This window comes from Myotis yumanensis, unplaced genomic scaffold (assembly GCF_028538775.1).
Source record: "Myotis yumanensis isolate MYYU_CA2020_CCGP unplaced genomic scaffold, mMyoYum1.0.hap1 SCAF_3, whole genome shotgun sequence".
Lineage (NCBI taxonomy): Eukaryota > Metazoa > Chordata > Mammalia > Chiroptera > Vespertilionidae > Myotis > Myotis yumanensis.
Genome location: NW_027223754.1, coordinates 177079827 through 177104268, shown reverse-complemented (window position 1 = coordinate 177104268; position 24442 = coordinate 177079827). Strand labels below are relative to the sequence as shown.

General features: G+C 39.7%; 1 protein-coding gene across 2 annotated transcripts in view; it reads left to right on the top strand.

Annotated features, from left to right (window-relative positions):
• Window positions 1–24442, top strand: part of FAR2 (fatty acyl-CoA reductase 2) — a 129222-nt gene that overhangs the window by 102731 nt on the left and 2049 nt on the right. For both annotated transcript variants that reach the window (XM_070410490.1, XM_070410489.1), the window contains 7 exons: window positions 9434–9611; window positions 10947–10991; window positions 13117–13235; window positions 14700–14767; window positions 17035–17206; window positions 20664–20793; window positions 23999–24126. In XM_070410490.1, coding sequence (XP_070266591.1) covers window positions 9434–9611; window positions 10947–10991; window positions 13117–13235; window positions 14700–14767; window positions 17035–17206; window positions 20664–20793; window positions 23999–24126 — 840 coding nt within the window. The remainder of the gene's footprint in view (window positions 1–9433; window positions 9612–10946; window positions 10992–13116; window positions 13236–14699; window positions 14768–17034; window positions 17207–20663; window positions 20794–23998; window positions 24127–24442) is intronic.

The window sequence follows — 24442 nt, the reverse complement described above, 5'->3', positions numbered from 1 at the left end:
GGCTTGTGGTGATGGGGTGGAATGGGTTGATGTTTGTTTGTTTTGACAAAAGCAAGAATAGATGACAGAATTTCATAGCAAGTTGATATTTTGGGATGTGAAGTCCTATGTGTAAAATAACTATAAGCTCATATATTACCCCTGTTTCTGATTGCCCATTTTTCTTCTTAAACTTCAAATAAAACCTAAGTGTTAAAAGTTTTCAATAACACTTTACGCAATGCCCAGCAGCCCATCACCAACTACATCATTGTCCATGACTGTTGCAAGAACTCCTATATCAGATGGAATTTCTTGAAGTTCAATAACATCAAATATCATTAAAGTTATTCTGAATAAATATTAATTCACCTAAATCTAGGCTTGGTTACTTTGTTGATTAATGTATTTATTCTCAGCCTTCTCTGTATTTTAATGGGCCTAAGGTTAAAATAAAATTATTTCCCAAGACTTTTAGGTTTCTAATTCCTTGAAAATTTTTACTAACAATAACCCCCCAGGGTCTAACAACTGTCCTTGTTCTTAGTAATCCAGCTCATTAAAAAAGAAAAAAAGGAACCAGGAATTAGACAAGATCTTAAAGCTGGGCTTTATGATCTCAAAACAATCACTCATATAAATGTGTTAATTAACTAGATGGAATATTTTCACAAGGTATCTATATAAACAAAAAGCCAGTGACCGGAACACTGTAACAACCAGAATGACCAGTCTCTATGACACCCACTGTGGCCAGCAAACCGCCCGAATAGGGAGTGGGGCCAGTGGGCCAATCTCCCATGGCCCCTCCCCACAGCTGGCCTGCCCCTGATCGGCCTCTCCCACACCAATCGAGGGTAAGGCAGCTGGCCAACCACCCCCGTGGCCCTTCCCAATGGCTGGCCCTGCTCCCTATTGGCCCGCCCCACCCCAATAGGCCCGCAACCCTTCCCCCGTCCAGCTCCCCCTACCCCAATAGGTGGCAGGACTGGCCAGCCAACCACTTACAGCCCCTCCCCTCTGGCTGGCCCCACTCCCAATGGACTCCCACCACCTCAATCAGCCCATGGCCCCTCCCCCAAATCAGCTCCACCCCCGATTGGCCCCCAGGCCCTAATCAGGGGCAGGGTCAACTGACCAACCATCCATGGCCCCTCCCCCAGGCTACTGGCCCCAATTGGCCCCCCCCATCCCATTTGGGGGTGGGGTCGGCCAGCCCACTGCCCACAGCCCCTCCCCATGGCTGGCCCCACCCCCAATCAGCCCCCATCACCCCGATTGGCCCGCGGCCCCTCCCCCCAGCCAGCTCCACCCCTAATCAGCCCCCCCCACACCAATCAGGGGTGAGGCTGACTGGCCAACCATGCATGGCCCCTCCCCCAGCCGCTGACCCCAGACAGGCCCTCCCACACCCCATTCGTGGGCAGGGCTGGCTGGCCCACTGCCCACAGCCCCTCCCCATGGCTGGCCCCGCTCCCTGATTGGGAGCAGGGCCCACTGGCCAATCACCTTTGGCCCCTCCCCTAGCCAGCCAGCCCTGATTGGGTCCCGATTGGGGCAGGCCCTGCCAGCCAACCTTCCGCTGTCTCCTCCTGACAGGCCTGCCTCCGATCCACCCTGTTTGGGGCCAGGCCAGCCAGACCCCTGTGCATGAATTCATGCATTGGGCCTCTAGAACAGTGATGGTGAACCTATGACACGCGTGTCAGAGGTGACACGCGAATTCATTTTTTTGGTTGATTTTTCTTTATTAAATGGCATTTAAATATATAAAATAAATATAAAAAATATAAACCTTTGTTTTACTATGGTTGCAAATAACAAAAAATTTCTATATGTGACACGGCACCAGAGTTAATTTAGGGTTTTTCAAAATGCTGACACGCTGAGCTCAAAAGGTTCGCCATCACTGCTCTAGTACATATATAAAATCATTACAATGTACACTTCAGATATTTTACAATTTTATTTGTCAATTATACCTTAGTAAAGCTAAAAAAGAGAATCACCCATGACAAACTAAAGTGAACTTATTTTCCCAGAAAGCCAGTTTAATGGGAATTCCAGTCTGGGAAATAAAAGATGATTTGTACTTTTTTCCAAAAACTTTCCTAGTTGCCTAAGCCCAAGTGATCCTGCTCAGTGTTGTTAATAAAGGGAATGGGACTGTGAGTCTCAATATGACACGTACCATCCCTGCCCCATCCTTCCAGCCCACCCCCTTTTCTGTCCCTCCCACAGCTCCCTTTCTCCACTCCCTTCCTTCAGCCCACATCTGAAGCTTCCAGAATTCTGATGGTCCTGAACCATTCCCAAAAGATAACATTTGATTGTAGAAGTATAAAAACTTCAGCATAAACACATTTAAAATTAAAACTTCAATTAAGAGTTAATGCTTTTAATTGGTATGACAAGCATGGCCATTAATCAGTGTGAAGCAACTGATTTTCTTGGCTCTTATACCTGCCTTGTCTTCTGCCCCTCATCACAACCATCACAGACATTTTATCATGTGTGCCACCATACTGACTCATCTCTGCCTTTATATTTCCAGCTTCTACATAGTTGGTGATATTCACCTTTAGGAACTCATGTGCATACGTGGACCAGGGATTACCAGTTAAATTTCACTTTTTCAGTGCAGTTATTTTTTTTTTTAATGCATATAACTGACCAGAAAAGATAGGGCTTTGGGGCTGCTGCTGTCCATATTTTTCAGGCCAAGGTAACTTCTCTTAATGGAGCTAATGATGGAGAAAAGGGCTTTTGCACCTTCATAAAAACCTGAAATAACTAATAAGTAGAAACATGGATCCATACATATTTACTGCTTTATTTGACATACTTAGATCAATTCAGTAAATAAGCACTAAGAAGGGAAGGATGGCTGTGAATCATTGTGGAGCAACTATTGTCAGCAAAGACCCTTTCAGATAATTCCTTAACATAATATTGTAGGGTTGATATTTTCACTGCTTAGAGGGGCTAAATAACTCTTCAAAAGGCTCTCATCCAGTAAGTCACAGAGAGAATCTCCTCCATAGCCATGTGATTCTGGCCACGTGGCTTTAGTCTTTCCATTTTACCCACAGACTTGGCAAAGCCAGAGGTTAAAAGGTACTTTCTTAAAATATAGATAGATTGTGCTCTCAAGGAGCTCACAATCAAACGCAAACAGAGCAGGGTAGAATTGTACTTGGGGAGTGGTGGAAAAGATGGGACATATTAAGTCGATGGAATTGGAGGGAGTGGAAAGACTATTAAGACAGGCATAGGGGATAAACTTGGAAGAACAGGTGGATTGGGGTGCATGCTAGGCAGAGCAACTGGAACCAGCAAACCTGGGGCACATTTGGGATATAGATGTCAGTCCACTTTGGTAGCATACCTTCTCTGTGCAGGGAATCCATTAGTGATCAAGCTGTAGAGAAAGGCTGGGGCCCTGCTGTGGAGATTGTGAATACCACCAGAGAAGATTGTGAATACCATGCAGAAGACTGCACTTAGCTCTGTAGGCAGTGGGGATCCATTGAAGGAGGACCATATGTGTGTGTGCGCGCGCACGCGCGTGTGTGTGTGTATGTGTGTGTGTGTGTGTGTGTGTGTGTAATCGCAAGGGCTTTAGTCAGTTGTTTTATTTTGCTTTAAGGAAAGACTTGGATGAAAGTGAGCTGTAGGTAATATGGTCATGGAGGGGAAGGATTTTACATAGATTGGCTTGGGGAGTAGCCAGAGGCAGGCAGACCCATTACCTGAGATCCAGTGGTGAAGAGGACTAAAATGGGTGTGGCAACAGATAAAAAAAAAACACCTATGTGAATTTGGAGAAGAAATACAATAAGACATGATAATGCTTTGCATATGGGCCTTACACATATTTAATTAGCTACCAGATTAGAATATGCATATTGTCACAGTTTGCATTTCTATTACCAGGAATTTAATTCTTTTAAAGCTTCATTGTATTGAATTTTTTTACTCAAAGAAGCAATGCCTTTCTGAGAGCTAATCCCAATTTAAGTTGTAATGACTTAAATTTGTGAAGTGGAGTTCTTTTAAATTAGTGATTTCCCCAATTTGCCTGGCCATAAGAATCACCAAATTATTAGGTTATCAGCCCTAAAAATGGAATTAGTGGTTCCACAGTGGTACCTTAGAACCACCCAGGGAATCTGGAAGTTTATTTGAAGCCTCACATGAGTGATTTATGAGCTGGCCAATCTGGGAAACAGTGTGTTAAAGTGCTTTCTCATTGAGCAGTTTGCATCAGCAGTGGGGTTCACTCCTGTTCCAGTAACCAGTGCAGCCTCTTTTTCCCACACCCCTCACCTTATGGTGTCCTTTAATTTCTCAATGCTCTAATTCAATAAAAAGTCCCCAGTAGATTTTTGTACCTACTAAAAATCACACTTTTGAAGCTACCAGGTCACCCAAAGCCACAGCTAATTTGCCATGTGAAAAAAAAAAAGTTTCTGGATCTTTTAGTTTCCAGGTGGTATTATCTCAAGATGGCATCTAAGTAGCTGACACAAAATTGAAAATTCTGTGTACTTTTAATATGACCAAGTTGAATAATTGTCGTGTTGTCAGGCCACTGGAGACCAAAATAAGTGTTCAATCCATTTGGAGGAAAATACAAAGGCTCATTCAACACAAGCTCAGATATATTTCTTCTCCCCAGTAAAGCATTTAAATTTACCCTGAAGCCAATGCTGACAAATTAAAGTTGGTCAACATACACAGAACTTTAGCTTTTTCAACATTTTCCTCCACCACCGCTGCTCCATTCTCTACAAAGACATCCCCTTTCCCATAGTCTTCCTACAACCTCAGTTCCTTCTGAGTCCACCCATTCCCTCCTATCATTGGCCAGCTCAATTTACCAAAACCCTATACAGCAGTGATGGCGAACCTTTTGAGCTCAGCGTGTCAGCAATTTGAAAAACCCTAACTTAACTCTGGTGCCGTGTCACATATAGAAAGTTTTTAATATTTGCAACCATAGTAAAACAAAGACTTATATTTTTGATATTTATTTTATATATTTAAATGCGATTTAACAAAGAAAAATCAACCAAAAAAATGAGTTCGCATGTCACCTCTGACACGCGTGTCATAGGTTCACCATCACTGTTATACAGAATATAAATTGGCCAATCAAGACCATCCTATAGGAGAGCACCCATATACTGAATTAAATAGCTGGTTCCTGGGGGTAGAAAGGTGATTAGACACAGAGATAAAAAAACATAATCTGTGCTCTACTGGGATTATTTGAAAAGTGGGGAAACAGACCAGTGAGCAATTACATAGAACATGATGATTGTATTAATCAAGGGAAGAACTAATTCAGATGAGAGAAGGAAAGAACAGACGTTAGTTACCATTAGGCTTACTCTGAAAGCTTTGTCTAGTACACTGGTCAGCTTGCCTTGCTTATTGAATAAGAAAATTAGGAGAAAAAGTATATATTCCTCTTGCTGCCTTATTCACTAAATACATAAATTTATCCCTCAGCCCAGCCTGCACCCTCTCCAATCTGGGACATCCCTCTCACAATCCGGGACTGCTGGCTCCTAACTGCTCACCTGCCTGTCAGCCTGATCACCCCCTAACTGCTCCCCTGCTGACCTGATTGACGCCTAACTGCTCTCCTGCGCTGGCCTGATCACCCCCCAACTGCCCTCCCCTGCGACCTGGTTGCACCCAACTGTCCTCCCCTGTAGGCCTGGTCCTCCCCAACTGCCCTCCCCTGCAGGCATGGTCACCCCCAGCTGTCCTCCCCTGCCAACCTGGTTACCCCCAGCTGCCCTTCCCTACCGGCCTTGTCGCCCCCAGCTGCCCTCCCCTACCGGCCTGATTGCCCCCAGATGTCCTCCCCTGCTGGCCTGGTCACCCCTAACTGCCCTCCCCTGCAGGCCTGGTTGCCCCCAACTACCCTCCCCTGCTGGTCTGGTCCCCCCCCAACTGCCCTCCCCTGCAGGCCTTGTCACCCCCAGCTGCCCTCCCCTATCCGCCTGATCTTGCCCTCAACTTCCCTCCCCTGCCGGCCTGGTTGCCTCCAACTGCCCCCCCCCTTCAGGCCTGGTCACCCCCAGCTGCCCTCCCCTGCAGACCTGGTCCCCCACAGCTGCCCTCCCCTGCTGGCTTGGTTACCCCTAACTGCCTTCCCCTGCAGGCCTGGTTGCCCCCAACTGCCCTATTTGCTGGCCTGTGCCCCCAACTGTCCTTCCCTGCAGGCCTGGTCACCCCCATCTGCCCTCCCCTGCAGGCCTGGTTGCCCCCAACTCCCCTCCCCTGCCAGCCATCTTGTGGTGGCCATCTTGTAATGACATGAGGGCATTGTGAGAGGGTGCAAGGGTCACCTAGGCTTTTATTAGTATAGATGAATGATATTAAGAGGTTGATTCAATAAGTTTTAAACCAGAAAGGTAAGTAATATTTAGAGCAAATTGTGGGCATGTATACACACACACACACACACACACACACACACATTGCTTTCTGAAATCTTTAATAACTTTTAACTTCTTTCTAATCAATTTAAGTAATTTAGAATTTGGGACCAGTGGGTTCAAAATGCCTTCTTGAGTGTGCCAAAGGACATTGGGTTAATTTCAGAAATACCTTTTGGTTTCCATGATAACTTATATGCTGTTTTGAAAATGAATGGAGAACAAACCACAGCAGCAAATCAAAGTTGGGTAAAGAAGAGCATGAACTGATTGTACACCCATCAGGGATGTATGTACTTGTTACGCTCCTCTCTGTGAACTCGGGAGGTGGCTGGGTGAAACAATGGCCTGTTTGGCTGCGTTAGAAAAGATTAATTTGAAACCAGCGACTGCCTCTGTAGATTTATGCTCCTTGATTGCTTCACCAAAATTAAGAATGCCTTAGGTTGATAGGCTCATTTTGTTTTATCAAAAAGCTTTAAGTGCAGTTGTGACTATTTCTGTTGGTCCTCATCATAACCTAAACATTTAGAACAGATGTAATCATTGCCATTTTTACAAGTGAAAATGGGGGAAATGAGAGGATAATATGACAAAATACAGGTGGAGCTACGAATGGTAGAGGGCGGCCATCTACAGAACACTACACCTTCTCTTGCGTTTGTGTTCTTAGAAACTTATGAAACCAACATTTTCTAAGAAGCTAGCTCACCCAACTTGATAAAGCCTCTAAGAGTGCCCTTTCGGTGCAGACCAACGTCAGGACAGCAGCTGGTGCCAGCGCGTGACATACTCTCCTAGTGTGTGGTTGGGTCTGCAGTTTTCTTAGAATGGTTTTTCTTCGCAGCCTTTCCCCGCCCCCATAGGCCCCCTCCAACTTACCCTCCCCATGCTTTCACTGCTCTATCATCTATCCATGACTTATGCAGATATGCATGTAAATTCTTTAATCTCTTCCTGCCCACCTCCACCCCCCCTTCCCTCTGAGTTTCATCAGTCTGTTCCATGCTTCAATGTCTCTGGATCTATTTTGTTCATCAGTTTATTTTGTTCATTAGATTCCACATATAAATAAGATCATATGAATTTTGTCCATCAGTTTATTTTATTCATTAGATTCCACATATAAATAAGATCATGTGATACTTGTCTTTCTATGACTGGCTTATTTCACTTAGTGTAATACTCTCCAGGTCCCTCCATGCTGTCTCAAAGGGTAAGATACAGTTTTTTTTATATAGCTGCATAATATTCCATAGTGTACTAGTAAGTGTACCACAGCTTTTTAATTCTAGGAACTTCTCAAACTTTCCCTATTCGATTTAAACAAAAGGGATGTGAATATCTAGAAAGCATTCAGCACTAATAAATAGCAGCAAAGTGAAAAACCAAACATCATAGACAATTCTCATGTTCCACTCGAACATCAAGGGAGAGGTGTTAAAATGGAGAGTGGAGTTTCTGAACAAGTCCTGGCATAAATACATCTTAACTGCTCACCAGTATGCAATGGGAGCAAAGTGGTAACAGCTAAGATTTTTCTGCAATCAAAATAGTATGACTGAGCTCAGTTTTATAAGACAGGAATAAATGCATCAAATCATACTAACACAGTTAAGAAATCTAATTTTTAAAAACTATATTATAGCAAAAGTTTGAGCAAATAGGTCTGCCAGCAAAGATAAACATTAAGTATTTAATTGACAATAATTGTATTGCTCTTTCAAGAACTGCAGTAGACTTTAAGATTATAAAAAATGGTTCTGACACCTTTAAATAAAAGATAAGGATGATGCCATGGTAACTCAGTTGTTTATGATACATGTCTTGTTGTAAGTAGAAGTGTTCCATAATCACTATTACCACTGCTTCAGAGTACTGTAACCACTCTATGTGGTAGACTATTAGTAGTTATTAAGGCCTTTCAGAATTCATTGGAAATCTCTGGAAATAATTACCAAGTTATTAACATAGACTCTAAACAGACCTTTAAAATATTTTCATAGATTTGCTAAAATAGATTGTAAGTCTACTGTAAGTACTGGTAGTTGCTCTCATTTGTTGAGGCATTGAATGGAATTTTAAAAATTAAAAGCTGGAATTTGCAAGATTGGTTGGTGCATTGGGTTTTAACTGGATGGCAATGACTGAGTGGGGTGGCCACAGAAGCACCTTAGACGAGAGAGCCTTTAAAAGCCACAAATGCACCCAGCATGCTCCTGGGCTAATGATTGGCATTCACAAACGTGTTCCATGAACATATACTTCTGACCCTGTTGGAGAGAAAGTCATTGAAGATAGAGATTATTTATACTAATAAAAGTGTAATATGCTAATTAGACCAAACAGCCAAAAGACCTTCCAGATGTCATTCTGGACGTCCTTCCGGACTAAGCCACTGTGGCTGGGGCCAACGCAGAGGCAGTTAGGGGTGATCAGGCAAGCAGGGGAGCAGTTAGGGGCAGTCAGGCAGTCAGGGGAGTGGTTAGGGGCAATCAGGCAGGCAGAGGCAGTTGGGAGCAATCAGGTAGGCAGCCAGAGGTGGTTGGGGGTGATCAGGCAGGCAGGCGAGTGGCTAGGGGAGATCAAGCAGGCAGCCAGAGTGGTTAGAGGTGATCAGGCAGGCAGGCAGGTCAGCGGTTAGGAGCCAGCGGTCCCAGATTGTGAGAGGGTGCAGGCCAGGCTAAGGTACCTCTCCCCACCTCTGTGCACGAATTTCATGCACCGGGCCTCTAGTTTGCAATAAGGTAGATTTCATAGCTGTTAAACCTGTCCATCTAGGTGGGAGGAGGTAGGATTCATCTGGTGAGATTGGGCTCAGCCATTGTACATGATTTGGACAGGTTCCCACTCAGCCTCACTCTCTAGTGACTGTTCTCAATTCCAGAACTCAAGCTAGAACATGGACATTTTATTTGATTGTCTGTGGCTCACAGTGTTTTTCGGTCTATTGTGTAACATTTGTTGCTGGAATTCTTTTTTCCTCGGACTAACTTTAGGTGGTTAGATGATGCTATTATTGACGAGATCACGCCCAAGCTGATTGGGGATCGGCCCAATACGTATACCTACACCAAGGCCTTGGGGGAGATGGTGGTGCACCAGGAGGGCGGCAACCTAAACATTGCCATCGTGAGGCCCTCCATCGTGGGAGCAACCTGGCAGGAGCCTTTCCCAGTAAGTCCCTTCACCCCTTCACAGGACTCCTTGCTCTGCCTCCAGGCCAGCATCCTTCTAGCCCAGTCGCTTTCTGATCTCTCTCTCTCCTCTTCTCTTCTCTCTCTCTCTCTCTCTCCTCTCTCTCTCTCTCCCCACCTCCCCCAGGATGTATAGCTGCACCCGCTATATTAGGGCAAAATTCCACTTTTGCTTCAGGAATTATTTAGCCTGAAACTCCTCTGGGACTTACTGATCTGGAGTTGGCTGGAGATCTTAAATTAGCTTCTCATTAACTCTAGTCTTGAATTTTCCATAGGAGGTAGTTTCATTTCTTGCCTTTCCCACTATAGTTTAAATATAGCAGACTGGCCCTAGCCATTTTGGCTCAGTGGATAGAGCGTCAGCCTGTGGACTGAAGGGCCCCGGGTTCGATTCTGGTCAAGGTCACATGCCCGGGTTGCAGACTCGATCCCCAGGGTGGGGTGTGTGGAGGCAGCCTATCAATGATTCTCTTTCATCATTGATGTTTCTATCTCTCTCTCCCTCTCCCTTCCTCTCTCCCTAAAAAACAATAAACATTTAAAAAATAAATAGGGCAGATAAAATTGAGCTCTACTACTTACTGACAATGCAGACTTCTGAGCTGTTTCACTTGTAAAACTGGGCTGTTGCTCCCCACTGTGCAGAGACTATGAGACAGTGTGCGGGAGTGCTCCGCAGTGCCTGGTCCTGAGTAAACGGCTCAGCGAATAATCCCTGCATCTTCTCCTCTCTCCTCTCCCACGTGCATTTTGACTTTTACAGATGAAGAAACAAACATAATACAGTCCACTGACTTGCTTAGGCCTGAGGAGACAAACTCAAAAAGACATTTTCCTCCTACGGCTCCTAAGCCTAATCTCTCCTCTAACATCTCTAAGCAAGCTAATACAATACAGAGAGAGCGTGGATGGTATGATTCTTAAAATTCTCCAGAAATGGATAATTCCTAGAAATCATGTTTGAAGTGTTCCCCCAGGGAGATAAAAATCAGGCCCGAGCTGGAGGAAAAGGATGACTGATGAATTGGTTAGCAGGTCCAATTTAGCCCCCAGAATGTCATTATAACAGCTTGAAACTACCCATGGCTCCTCCTCGCAGAATTTTAATTCTTGCACAAATAAAGTGCAGAAATATACAGTGCTTTGCCATTGACCTTTGTGTGTTATGTGAGACCTACTGGATTAGACAATTATATTAGCTGGGGTCTCAGTGCTCCTGTTTGAAATGTATCAAGATTAGATTGCAAATGTTCCAAAGGTATTACACTTTTCTGACATGTGTAATCAATAGAGATCTTCTTCTTTATTTTAGGGTTGGGTTGATAACGTAAATGGACCTAGTGGGCTCATTATTGCGGTATGTATACTAACGTGGAAATAAGTCCTTGAAATGTGGTGGAGGGATAGTAACTAACAACATGCTTAGTGTTGGTTTAACTTCATTGATCCAAAACCATAAATGTTACTTTACTAACTACAATTGAAGTACCTTATCTCAGTTATGGTGATTGGAAAGTAGAGGCAGAATAAAATTATTTTTACTTGTGAATTTTATTATCAGAAAAACAGATGTACTGTGATATCAACGACCATTTAGGACAGTGATTCCCAAAGTGGGCGCTACCGCCCCCTAGTGGGCGCTGCAGCGATCCAGGGGGGGCGGTGATGGCCACAGGTGCATTTGTTTTAACTTTTTTTGTATTACCTTTCTATTCTGAGTTCAATAAATAGTTTCATAATTTCAAACTTCAATGTTTCTAATTTACACCTTTCTTTACTATATTTTACGAAAAAGGTAGAAACATTAATACATATATCTTTCTGTTTAATTGCTATTAAAATTTAAAAAAAATTAATTTCCAGGGGGCGCTGAGTCATATTTTTTCTGGAAAGGGGGCGGTAGGCCAAATAAGTTTGGGAACCACTGATTTAGGAGTTTTCTTTTTATAAAGCCTTTGAGCATTGAGGACCATGCCTGTAGTTCTCTCTCATTACCACAAGATGGGGGTGTTTCCTCCTTTTCGCTGATCATTAATAGCTTGAATTAATGCAGCGAACTGGGAATGCAATAAAAATCATATTCACAAAGATTATTAAATTCTTGATTATAAAACACATACAAGAGTTTCTCTATGTGTGGATATAAATTATATAAATGCATAAAATACATCAGTAACCAGTTCTTAATAGATACAAGAAAGAACCACCAACTCGGGCAAAGATTTCAAATTAAAAATGGATGGATAGAGGAAACACTTTTCAGCAAACCTCTCACAGACCAGGAGAAACGTTACTGGTTTCTCTGGGCCAACAGCCCTGTGTATGTGTCCCCTGCCGTGAAGACTGGTTCAGCCTGAGCTGGGCGGGAGGGGCGGGGCGGGGTCACAGTTCATATTGAAGCATTTTAGGACCAGAACCACAACTCCACTCTTTAGGACAATGAACCGCAATTCAATTCTCTGAGTTTACAAACCTCATACCTCAGACACTGCCTGTGTTCTCAGAGTGAGGTCCAACAGGAACTAAAATTCAAATATAAGACAGTGAATTATGACCACTTGTCAAAGACAGTGAGAATGAACCTTCTGATTTCTTTTTTGCTCTAGCAGCTCCTCTCTTTTTGTTCTCTACCTGCCTTCCTCTTCTTTAAGGCTAAGTTATGGGTGGACATTTGGTAACTTAGAATATAATTATTTTCACATGACCCTAGAGTGTGTCTTATTACATTGTTTACAAAACTGCACATTTACTCAGTTATCTAAAATTTTCCAAACTGATTTCTTATGTCCAAATGAAGAGGAATCAGTTACAACAAATTAGGAACATAAGAAAGTGCTAACAACCACTGAAAATCGATGTTGGAAATATGTAGGGTATAAATAATTAATTCATAAAATAAACACAACTTTTTAGTTATTAACTGACTTATTAACATGAATAATTCCCAATTCTTACATCTATATAACATCAGTGATCTGTGAGGTGAACTAAGATACCAAAGGAAAAGTTTCCCAAGTAATAACAAAGTTGTTAAATGGTAGATTTTTATTAATTTTTAAAAATAAATATTTCTTAAACTTTTAGTGTCTGCTCTTGCTTGTAAATTAGTAAGCACTAGCAGAAAGCATCATTAGGAAATGGTAAACTAAGTGGGAAATTGGGGAAAACTTAATGCTTATGAATTAATTTTTAAGATGTGATAAACTATTCTTGGTGTTTGTTAATTAACTAAATATATTACCTCTCACAAATTTGAGGACTTTCACTCCCTAAAGGAACCTAGGACCACTCACTAGTGTTTCATAAAAGTGTTGGCATTTGAGATGAATGTAGCTGGAAGGCTGGACAGGCTGTGACATCAGCCTTGGTATAGTAGCCTCGTAAGCAGTGGGTCAATGGTAGCTGTTATTACTAACAGCATCAGTATTATCTCCAGCTGTTACTTGAGACCTGGCTCAATATTTTATGTTCTTCCCGTGCAGACAGGGAAAGGGTTTCTCCGGGCCCTGAGAGCTACTCCAATGGCTGTGGCAGATGTGATTCCTGTTGATACAGTCGTCAATCTCACCTTGGCTGTGGGATGGTACACAGCAGTTCACAGGTGAGGATGCTAACTAATCTGGCTTTCTTTCAAATATTTAATGATAAGGAGGGTGAATATATTAGGCCTATTTTCAAAATATATTCATTGTACTGTAGAAGACCCTAATTGTGACAGGGTATATGTTTCAATATTTTACATAGTTCCAAATATATGCATTGAGTTGTTTTATAAGTACTATTTAATACTTCATTGATCATAAAGTAACACCCTTTAAATTATTAAACTATATAATTCTTTTTTAAAAATATGTTTTTATTGACTTTGTAGAGAGAGTGGAAGGGAGAGGGATAGAGAGATAGAAACATGGATGAGAGAGAAGCATTGATGGGCCGCCTCCTGCAAGGCCCCTACTAGGGATCGAGCCTGCAACCCCGGCATGTGCCCTGACTGGGAATTGAATTGGAATCGAACCAGTGACCTCTTGGTTCATGGGTCAAAGCTCAGCCACTGAACCACACCGGTTAGGCAAATCATATAATTCTTGATAACAAAAAAAGCTTTTCTGACATGTGTAAAAAATAAAAAATAAATAAAATAAATTTAGCACTGTTCTTAATGGCAAAATCGGTGGCATCACCACTGATAGTAACCTAAAATAGAGCTTCCTGTTTTAAAGACAAAGGAGAAAAAAGGGGGTAAAATGAGACCATAGTTTATGTTTCACTGACCTGCTCAGTTCCTGATAAATGCTAAAGTTCAGACCACCATGTATGGGTTATTTACTGAAACAAAGAAAAAGAAATGGTTGTTTGTATATTTGGCTCTGTTAGTAAATGATAAACAGAATTAAATGTTTTTTTGAGTCAGACTTTCCAAACCAGCAGGACTTAGTTGGATTTAGGAAAAAACCTAGCCTGTAGTCTTGCCCAATAAACATGTCCATAATTTAGAAATATGATCATTCTCATCATCATTGATGCCAAAATTTCTGTTGGGGTCTAAGTTCGTTGTCTTGCAAAACCGAAGAATGAGTTCATGGACAAAGAGATGAGCAAAAGCAAAGTTTATTAGAGATAGTAAAGTAATAGAGCTCCCTGCAGCAGAGAGGGGTCCCCAAATGGGTTACCACCAAAGCTTCTTTGTCTAGGGGTTAATATGTGCCCTGCTAACTTCCCATTGGTTGGTCTGAAAAATTCTGCTCTAGCAATATCCATACATTTTAAACTTCAGGGTTTCTGCCTTTAACTGCCTAGTCTCTTCTAACTCCTCATCATGACACCTCAATTTGCTCCACAAATATGTCAACCTATTTCCAATCTCTTACACACACACACACACACACACACACACACTTTTCCTCCACTTCTTCCATTTTGCTTAACCAGAAGAAGGAAGATTGCCTAGGTTACCTTACTCATGAGAATTACTGAAACATCCTTTTAAAAATATTATTTTCCCTTATCTTTCTTTGATGATTTCTCCATTTTGTTTTATTTACCTAAATTTTCTTCTATTTTCCAGACCTAAGTCAACGTTAATCTACCACTGTACTTCTGGTAACTTGAATCCCTGTTACTGGGGCAAAATGGGTAAGTGCCCATAGCAATGTAACTACATCACTACTATGTCTGCCACAGGGAAAAAATTAGACCAATTGAGTCACGAAGCTTAGAATCTAATGGGGAAAAACACACACACAAAAAAAATAAGAGCTAAAATAATTACAACTGTGTATGTGTAAGAGTTAAGTATAATATACCAAAGAAGGGTCAGTGGGAACATCTGCATGACTATAAGAAATAAGCAGTCCGTTAGTTATAGAGATTTTTAAAAATAAGTAAAACCAAGTAGAAGTCAGCAATAAGCAATGTCAGTGATCAAACACTGCTCCTGTGGGGGCCACTAGTTCTGCTGGGGCCACTGTTCGCTACATTGCTACATCCCTGACAATGTGAAACGACAAAGTAGATTTAGAAAAGTCCAACAATATAAACTGTTATTGAGTCAGGGATACTTTTCACTAATTATGCAGTTAGCCATAAGAGTCAACTTGAGCCCTGGCTGGTGTGGCTCAGTTGGTTGGGTGCACTCCTGTGCACCAAAAGGTTGCTGGTTTGATTCCCAGGCAAGGGGGCATGACCGAGTTGCAGAAGGTAGCCGATTGATGTTTTGCCCTCACATTAATGTTTTTCTCTCTTTCCCTCTCTCTCTCAAAATCAATAAAAATATTTCCTTTAAAAAAGAGGAACCTTGAAGGTGTCTGGTTGAATTGATGAATCCTGCATAGAACAGAACATTAGCTAACCAATCTTGAACTCCTTTGTCAACTTAGGAGTTGATTTTCTTGTCAAAATCTGAAACTTTAGATCACCTAGCTATTTTTAAGTACTAGATGTAGAAAAAAAATCAAATGTACTTAATATTTTAGAATCTGATTTCTAATTCAGAACACAATGTGCTATCTCTAAAGTTATCACTTCCATGAAAATTAAGTGAAATTCTCTAGCAGTAAGTTCTTTAGAGCATATATCCAGTTATTTAGATTATCTAAATAATTCTGAAAACATATGGAAATAAAAATATAAAAAATATATCTCCTCTACCACAATAACAGAATTAAAATATCATTCATAAAAAAAGGCATTAGTAGCCACAAACAAGATATTTTAAGCTCTTAAATAAAAAGATGTTACATGTAAATTCTATTGCTGAGATTCAAAATAGTCTTCTTCCATGCCAATAATTCTTAATATCTGTTTTATGGAATTATAGAATCTCATAGTTGAAAGTGATCTTAAAAATAATCTGGGGGGGGGGGGTTTGCTTTATTTTACATATGGGACCGAGACTAAATGATTTATTCAAATTGATATGGGGAGCTGGTGCCTGAGATTGAAGACAGGTCTCTTGCCTCCCTTGAATGTGTAGTAACCACTCCACTAGTGATTCTTAAAAGTAAATATGAATTCCTCTCGGAGGAAAACAGTCCAGATGTTTTTTGAGAATCTTTTCTGTATAGGGTATATATTTTTTCATGTAGATTTCCATATTATTACCATAATAACTGCTGTCTTCATCATAACTGAATAATGCATTTATGCATATTCTTTGAAAATTCTACATAGAGAAAATGAAAATGGAATACAAATGAATATTGAAAATTATTACTGACTTTGCAAATGTACATTAAAAATTTTAACGTGGCTTTTTCTAAGTAAAAACATATAAAGAAAAAAATATTATGAAAAAAACCTCTGGAGATAAGAGTAGATAATTGAGTCTGATGTATTCCCAGAGAAGTAGAAATCCCAAAGAAGTAAAAGACTGTGGTCTTTAAAGTGAACCAGCACAGAGGAGTCCTGCCTTTACCATCTCTCTTTCCCTGAAGCCCTGAGGTTTAAGGTTTAAGTAGCCCTTTATAAGGTTTAAGTAAAATGTTACGAAACTTTCCTGGTGGTTCCTAAAGTAGTGATCCAAACAAGGAAATATGGCCCTTAGACTCTGTCTTGGGACTTTCAGAACAGGCTAAATAACCCTGAAATTGAATGATGGATTTAAGTTTTTCTGAATAACATTCACTATATTGATTAAAACTATTTCTTGTAGAAGTTGTTTTAGAGTAAAGATTTCAAGAAAAGGACCCAATTCTTAACCTATTCACTGCTTAAAATTTGCAGGTGATTACTTGCCAGGATAAAAATCTTAGTAATGTTCTCAGAAATTGAGTCTTGACTCTATGAAGCAAATACTTACTCTTTATTGTTTTGACCCATTGCAAATGCCATCCACCACAATGGGTTTATGTGCTCCAGACTTACTCCTTATTTCATCCCCTGCTCCCCACCACCCCACCCAGGATTCCAAGTCTTGGCAACCTTTGAAAAAATTCCATTTGAGAGAGCTTTTAGGAGGCCACATGCTGACCTTACAACCAACACCATCATAACCCAGTACTGGAATGCCGTCAGCCACTGGGCCCCTGCCATCATCTACGACTTCTATCTACGACTCACAGGAAGGAAGCCCAGGTGAGAAACTGGGTCAACAGCTTTGAGAGTGTGGCTGCATGGAAGATTAGGGCCTCACAGTCCTTAGCCCTCCCTTCAGCTGGGGATCAGAGGTGACAACTGAATCTCACACACACAAACACACAACTTTAGGGATAACCAAAGCAACAGTAGTGACAAGCCCCATACCTTTAAAATCCTCCATGATAATAAAGGAAGTTAAATGTTAAGGAACTTGCTTGATGAATTCAGCAAGTACTCATCCACTAAAAAAGAAAAACATCTGAGACCCTTGTGTCTGGGGTTTTCTAAATTGTTAGGTAATCTTCAAATGTACAGTAATGATACCAGCCTCAATTACACACACATGGGAAGACGCATTTTCATTCTCACAATGCCCAAAGAGGAGATGCTCATCATCCCAATTTCACAAATGAGGAAACAGAAGCTAAGGGGAAAATTGCAAATGGTCTCAAAGTAAGTGATGGAGGAAAGATCTGGAGAAATCTGGGCTAGATTTACTGCCACCTGGAGGTGAGTAAAGACTTTAGCAGCAGTTCTCAACTTATAGGTCATGACCCCTTTGGGGGTTGAACGACCCTTTCACAGGGGTCGCCCAAGACCATCAGAAAACACATATATAATTACATATTGTTTTTGTGATTAATCACTATGCTTTAATTATGTTCAATTTGTAACAATGAAATTGGGGGTCACCACAACATGAGGAACTGTATTAAAGGGTCGCAGCATTAGGAAGGTTGAGAACCACTGCTTAGAGGGAACAGGGTAAACAGTATGCAGAGCTTAGGTGCTGTCACCATGTTGCTGTTTGACACAGGACATACTCTTTTATCTCTGTCTCACTTGAATATTACATGTGTCTGAGGAGACATCGTTATCATTACCAAAGGCAACTTCTGCAACCAAGAATCAGAAATATGAATAGTCTTGCCTTTGGTGCTAGCTTCTTTATAAAGAAGAAAGTTTTTCTCAGCATGTTTCATTTCCATCCTTATTAGCGGAGCAAGTGACTAAAACATAGGCACTGTAGAGTTTATTTAAATTTTGCAGAAACCTTATTAAGAGCTCATCACTCAGTAATTGTCAATTTCTCCTTGAACAAAGCGAAAAGGGGACACTGTGGCTATGGGGAAAATATTTGTATGGGGCTTATTACATAAAAATGGGAAAAGAAAAACAACATTGTGAGCAGAAATGCTCAAGACTTTATAAAATATATCAAGGATGGAAGAAGACCTATATAAAGAGCAAAGTTTAGTAAGTAGAAAAGACAAAGAAGGGACCCAATACAAATCTTTATGAATTTTGTTCTTGAGAAATTAAATTGTAATATTTGTGGAAAATTGGTAAGTTTGTTTTTGATAGACATTTTAATAATCTTTATGGCAGAAAATGCTAGAGTCCTTCTAGAACCTTCCCTCACCTCGTGTATTTGATCTATGCATTTACAACCACATATGGAAATACATATAGGTTTGCTTTGAGGTAAACAAATACCAGCGCACTTGAATTTTTTTATAGAATGTGCCACTGGTTTGGCGAAGATGCTGAGGGTGGTTTTGCTGGATTGGAGCATATGTGGTTGCCCTCAACAAAGGTTCTGTCCATTTGCAATTGTCAAAATAAAAACAACAAATGGCATCTCTTGTTACTTTTATTTGAGCCCCAAGTCCTTAGCACTCCCTTGTGTTCATCAAATATTCAAGTTTTGTTCATTAGACATTCAAGTTTTCTCCTCCATCAGTTGTTCATTAGACATTATTAGACATTCAAATTTTCTCTACTCTGAGTTGCTATTTCTCATCTATTTTTCTATTGGGTTGGCCTTAATAATTTCTGGAAACTCGTGTGTGTGTGCGTGTGTGTGTGTGTGTGTGTGTGTGTACACAACTATATTTGATGTATTTCCTCTAAGTCTATTCCTTATAGCTTTGAAAATGAAATTTTTATAATACAAGGGGAGCTACATATAAGTTTGGAGTCTGACTTCTGACTTCACCAGTTTAGCCACATGAGCCCTAAATTACTTAACCTGCCTGAAGCCTAACTTTCTCACCTGTAAAAAAAAAAAAAAAGAAAAAAAAAGATAGTAATAGCTATTTTATATGGTTTTGAATAAGAGCGTGTAGAATACAGTAACACTATTATTACTAAAAGAAGTTCTAAATTTTTATGTGATAAAATGAATCACGTTTTGGTTTTTGCATTTTATGTATTAAGAAGACCTGAGAATAAGAACTGTATTTTTTCTTTATAAAAAAAAATACTATTGTGCTGGTAAAGTCCTGTACATATAATATCATTGCACGATGATTAAGAATTAAAACAAATCTATTGAAATTGCATCAGTTACATCAGAGTTATAGAATGCATGAAGAATGTCTTATTTCATTTGGGCTGCTATAACAGAATAGGGGGCTTATAAACAACATAGATTATTTCCCACAGTTCTGGAGACTGGGACATCTAAAATCCAGATGCTGGTAGACTAGGTATGTTGAGTACCTGCTACCTGGTTTCTAGACAGTCATCTTTCTGTGCCCTCCAATGCTGCGAATGAGCTTTTATAAGGGCACTAATCAACTCCCAGTCTCCTCCTTTAAAGACCATTACGCTATGGGGATGTAAGTTTCAAGATATGAATTTCAGGGGAACACAAATATTTTAGTCTGCAGCAAAGATGTTAGATAATAACAGCTAAATAGAACCCTGTTCTGATGCATTATTTTACCTCCTGCCTAAGAATTTCCCATGATACAATGAGAGTACCTCAGGAGTCATTAAGTATGTGGGCATTAAGATTGACCATAAATAAAACCAAATTCCCAAAACAGCATAGTAAGTCATTGCTGAGTTACTACTATCACGATTTGCCTGATTAAGGTAAAAATCAATTGTTCTATAGGCCAAAGGTGACTTGTACCCGTAAGTCCTAGGTTTAAGCATTAGCCATGTAACCACAAACCTATTAATAATCCTTCTGTAAAATGAAGATAAGTAATACAGATCTCGACTACTTCAGAGTAATACTGTGAAGAGCAATTAGACTGTATATGGAAGTTTTTGTAAGTTGTTAAGTTGGCAAGTTCACAAAGCCGAGCTGGTCCAAGTCCTGACCACAAGATTGGAAGACGTGGTCCACTTTTAAGCAATGGGATGCAGGATGGCGAGATTACAGAAGCAGAGGCTTCTTGAGGTCAAAGCTGGTTGGAATTTTGGCTTCCACACCTATTATTGTGGCCACTTTATCTTAAATTCACTTTACTGCATTCATACAAGTGCAGATTTATACCTACCTAACTGGGATGCTATGAGAATTAGTGGAGATGAAGATTGGTGGAGGGATAATTTTTATCTTTCTCAAAGACAATTTCTCATGCATTCCTTGAGTAACAGGGAAGCAGCCATCTGTGCTATGCTGATGATACTGGTTCCTATCTGATCTTTAACTCAGGATGACAAAGCTCATGAATCGGCTTTTAAGAACTGTTTCCATGCTGGAGTATTTCGTCAACCGGAGCTGGGAATGGAGCACAAGTAACACAGAAATGCTGATGTCAAAGCTGAGTCCTGAAGACCAGAGAGTAAGTACAGCACTGACTTAGCCAATAGGAAAATCTTACTCACTTGGAATTTGGAAGTATTTGACCTGAAAAGTTGATGAATAAAGTTCTAGTTATATACACATAATTTAAAAATATACATATTTTTATTGATTTCAGAGAGGAGGGCAGAGGGAAAAATAAAACATCAATGATGAGAAAGAATCATTGATTGGCTGCCTCCTGTATGCCCCCTATTGGGGATCAAGCCCAAAACCCAGGCATGTGCCCTGACTGGGAATTGAATGGTGATCTTGTGGTTCATAGATCAATGCTCAACCACTGAGCCACACCAGCTGGGCTATATACAGAATTTTTTTTCTCTAAGAAAATCAGTCAATGCTATCAACACAGTTGCAGGAAACAAGCTTAATGTAGGTAAGAAATCAAGGGTCTTGGTCTTCTGTTAGATCCTCACTACTGTTCTGGGGTCTTCATATAGTTAGCTTTAATTCTTTGTTCACTCTCCCAGTTGTTGCATTTTCAACAAACCCTGTGTACCTCTATCTTTCCCCTAATAGCCATAGCATATGACTTGGATAAAATTTCTAATTTTCTGCTTGTACACTATCTCCTCCACTGTTCTTATCAAATCAAAATCATTTGGCATCTCTAAAATAGTTTATCTTTTTAAAGCTAAACTCAACTCCTATTTATTCTAAACCATAAAAGACCTCCCTCCATCAGTATAGCCCTCTCCCAAGCATTGTCAATCTTCCTCCCTATAATGATTTAATCAACTCAGACTTGTATTTCTCAAAACATGCCTTCACTTTAATTGCTTAGCATCAGCGCCATTTATTTCTTTATATTAGCTTTGGTAACAAACAATAAGCCCTGAAATCTTTGCATATTCTTAAATTCACAAGTATAGAAATATTTTGTGCTTTGTACATGCTCCTAGCTTTCCTTCTCAAGGAGTCAAGAGTTCCCTGATCATGTCATTAGTTTGCAATTTAACTTTAAATTTTCACTCTTTTGATTGACACTTTTCCACTGAAATTTCTTTTTAAAGAAAAAAAAACATTTCTTGATTTAACTCATTCTTGACAACATGTACAAGAAACCAAGTCATATTGAGAAGTAAACATTAAGTGGGTAGCTAGCCTAGCTTTGAGGCTAAGGATTTTACTCCTAACATACCAGCCTCATAGAGCATGATTCAAATCCAATCCTAGATATGCCATGGAACCAAATGGCTACTTGCACAGTCTAACACTATAAATGTTAGGCTGAGATCTAGAAGGATATTTTAATTGAAATCATCACTGAGTACCTCTATAATTAACATGAAGTAGACCTATTTTCAGAAATGTTTACGTACCTTGTACAAAATTCTTCTAAACACCTGTTTGAAATGCGTGGCTGATTGATCAAACCAGCTTATTTAAAAAAAACCTCAAGCTATTGTACATTATTTTAAAAATTAGCTTCAAATTTTATGTAGGCTTATCTTTATTGCATTTCTCCACAGAATTTAACCATCTAAATAATTCAAAAAGTAATGAGCTTAGAGTTTCATTTTTGACATTTTACTATTTTAAACTAAAATCACTTAAAATGTCATGAAAAAAATCAAATCTGTACTGGATTTAACATACAATTTCAAAATACCTTAGCAAAGATAATAGTCCTGAATACTTGGATTTAATTGCCAAACTCTGGGATGGCTCGGCTTCCAGTTGGATTTGCCCTACAGAATCAGGTTTCCTAACCAGGGCTTCACAGAAATCTCCCTTAGAAAAGTGAAATAGAATAAAAGAAAAGGCCGTTGTTTATATCCATGAGTACGTAATAGTGATACTGTGGAAAACAACCATATCCAAACAAAATGATACAGAATTACTTTTGGAAAGCAACTCAGCTTTGGACAAATCTATGAAGCTCTTTGTAACTTGTTAATCTCATCTGCTCTCTTTGAAAATACTCAAAATCATCTCAAAGATTTGACATATCTTACAATAAACACACATGTAAACAAAATAGAAATAAATTGAATTAGAATATGAAGTCAAGGATAAAAATGAAAAAAATATAATGTCCCTGGGGGGTAGGGGAAGCCGGGGTATTGTCAAGGGTGGGGAAAAAAAAAGGACACATATGTAATACCCTTTGTAATGCTTTAAGCAATAAAAAAATTTAAAAAAAAAAGAGATTACCTAGTAACCAAATGAGATATTTCAAATGAAATAGGAAATTCTATCATATGACTGTTATTACCGAAATAGTAATTCTTAGCTGAATGAAAAAGAACAGAGATTGTCTGCTTTTGTGAGTGGTTTTAATAAAGGCCCTGTTAAAAAAAATGGTTCATATTTTTCTGATTTTGTTCATCATGACACAATTTTAAAATTGACATGAGTTAGAAAAAAAGCTTCTCTTTGATATGTATTGTATACGTTTTCAATAAAAAATATTTTACAAAAAATATATATATATATAATGTCCATCTATAGTATACAAGATCCTACCTAAGCCATTCCCGTTGAAGCAGTGAATTTTTTTGGTGAGCTTTTTGGTGGAAAAGGAAAAGGGAAAATAGTTTCATGCCATTCTTTGTCCAGGAGAAAACATACTAATGTTTCAAGAGAAGCAAAGTTTTCCTTACCACTTAACACTAAAAGAACTGTTTTGAATGGCTTCATTTAATGGCACACTGAGAGACATAATGGATATCTCTAAAGCAAATATAAAATATAAATTCTGCTAAGCTACTCCTTAAGGCTTTGCTTTCCAAAGTTTGCTTTAATCTGCATAAGGAAGTGCTGATATTGTAGGAAAAGGAGGTAGGCCAAGAGACACCATCAACATTTAAGAGAAATGGAAAGAAAATGATGCATAATTTGTTTTGGTCCCTAACATATTATTCCATCACTTTTAAAAATTAATCCATCTTTACATGAAATGAAATTAGCTTTCACCAGACTAATAACAGTTCCTTAAATTTCCCTCACAAGACTTCCTGAAGATAAAGTATTTGTGCTTGATCCATGTTTAAATATTGCAAGGAAATGATAATCTATATTATCAGGGCCTTCGAAATAGCAGCTCAAATAATCTTATTTGGAGGGATCCAGCTAAGTCTTCTAAACTGACTGTTGCTCATTTATGTAAAAGAAAATTAAGTGAACAAAGTGATTGTCCAGCCGTGCAATTCTGGCAATCCTTTTATCTTTTTGCCTTTCAGGTATTCAACTTTGATGTACGCCAGTTGAATTGGTTGGAATACATTGAAAATTACGTTTTAGGAGTCAAGAAGTACTTATTGAAAGAGGATATGGCTGGGGTCCCAGAAGCAAAGCAACACTTAAAAAGGTAAGCATAGTCAGTCAGTTAATATTTGTTTATCTGATTTTACACCAGACATGAAATCTGAGCCAAGGAAAGGAGGAATTAACATTTTTTCAGCTTTTACTAAATAATAGGTCCTTCCCTTTATACTATGCCCTGTGATACACTGTTTCATTTACCTTCACCACACCCCTATGAGGCATTCTGTTATCCCATTTTTATCAAGAACAATGGTAATTTGTTCATAGTCACACATGAACCACATTTGAACCCGTGTCTTTGATTCTTCTACCACACCCTACCATGTGATATAGAGAAAGAATACCCAGTAGGCAGGAGA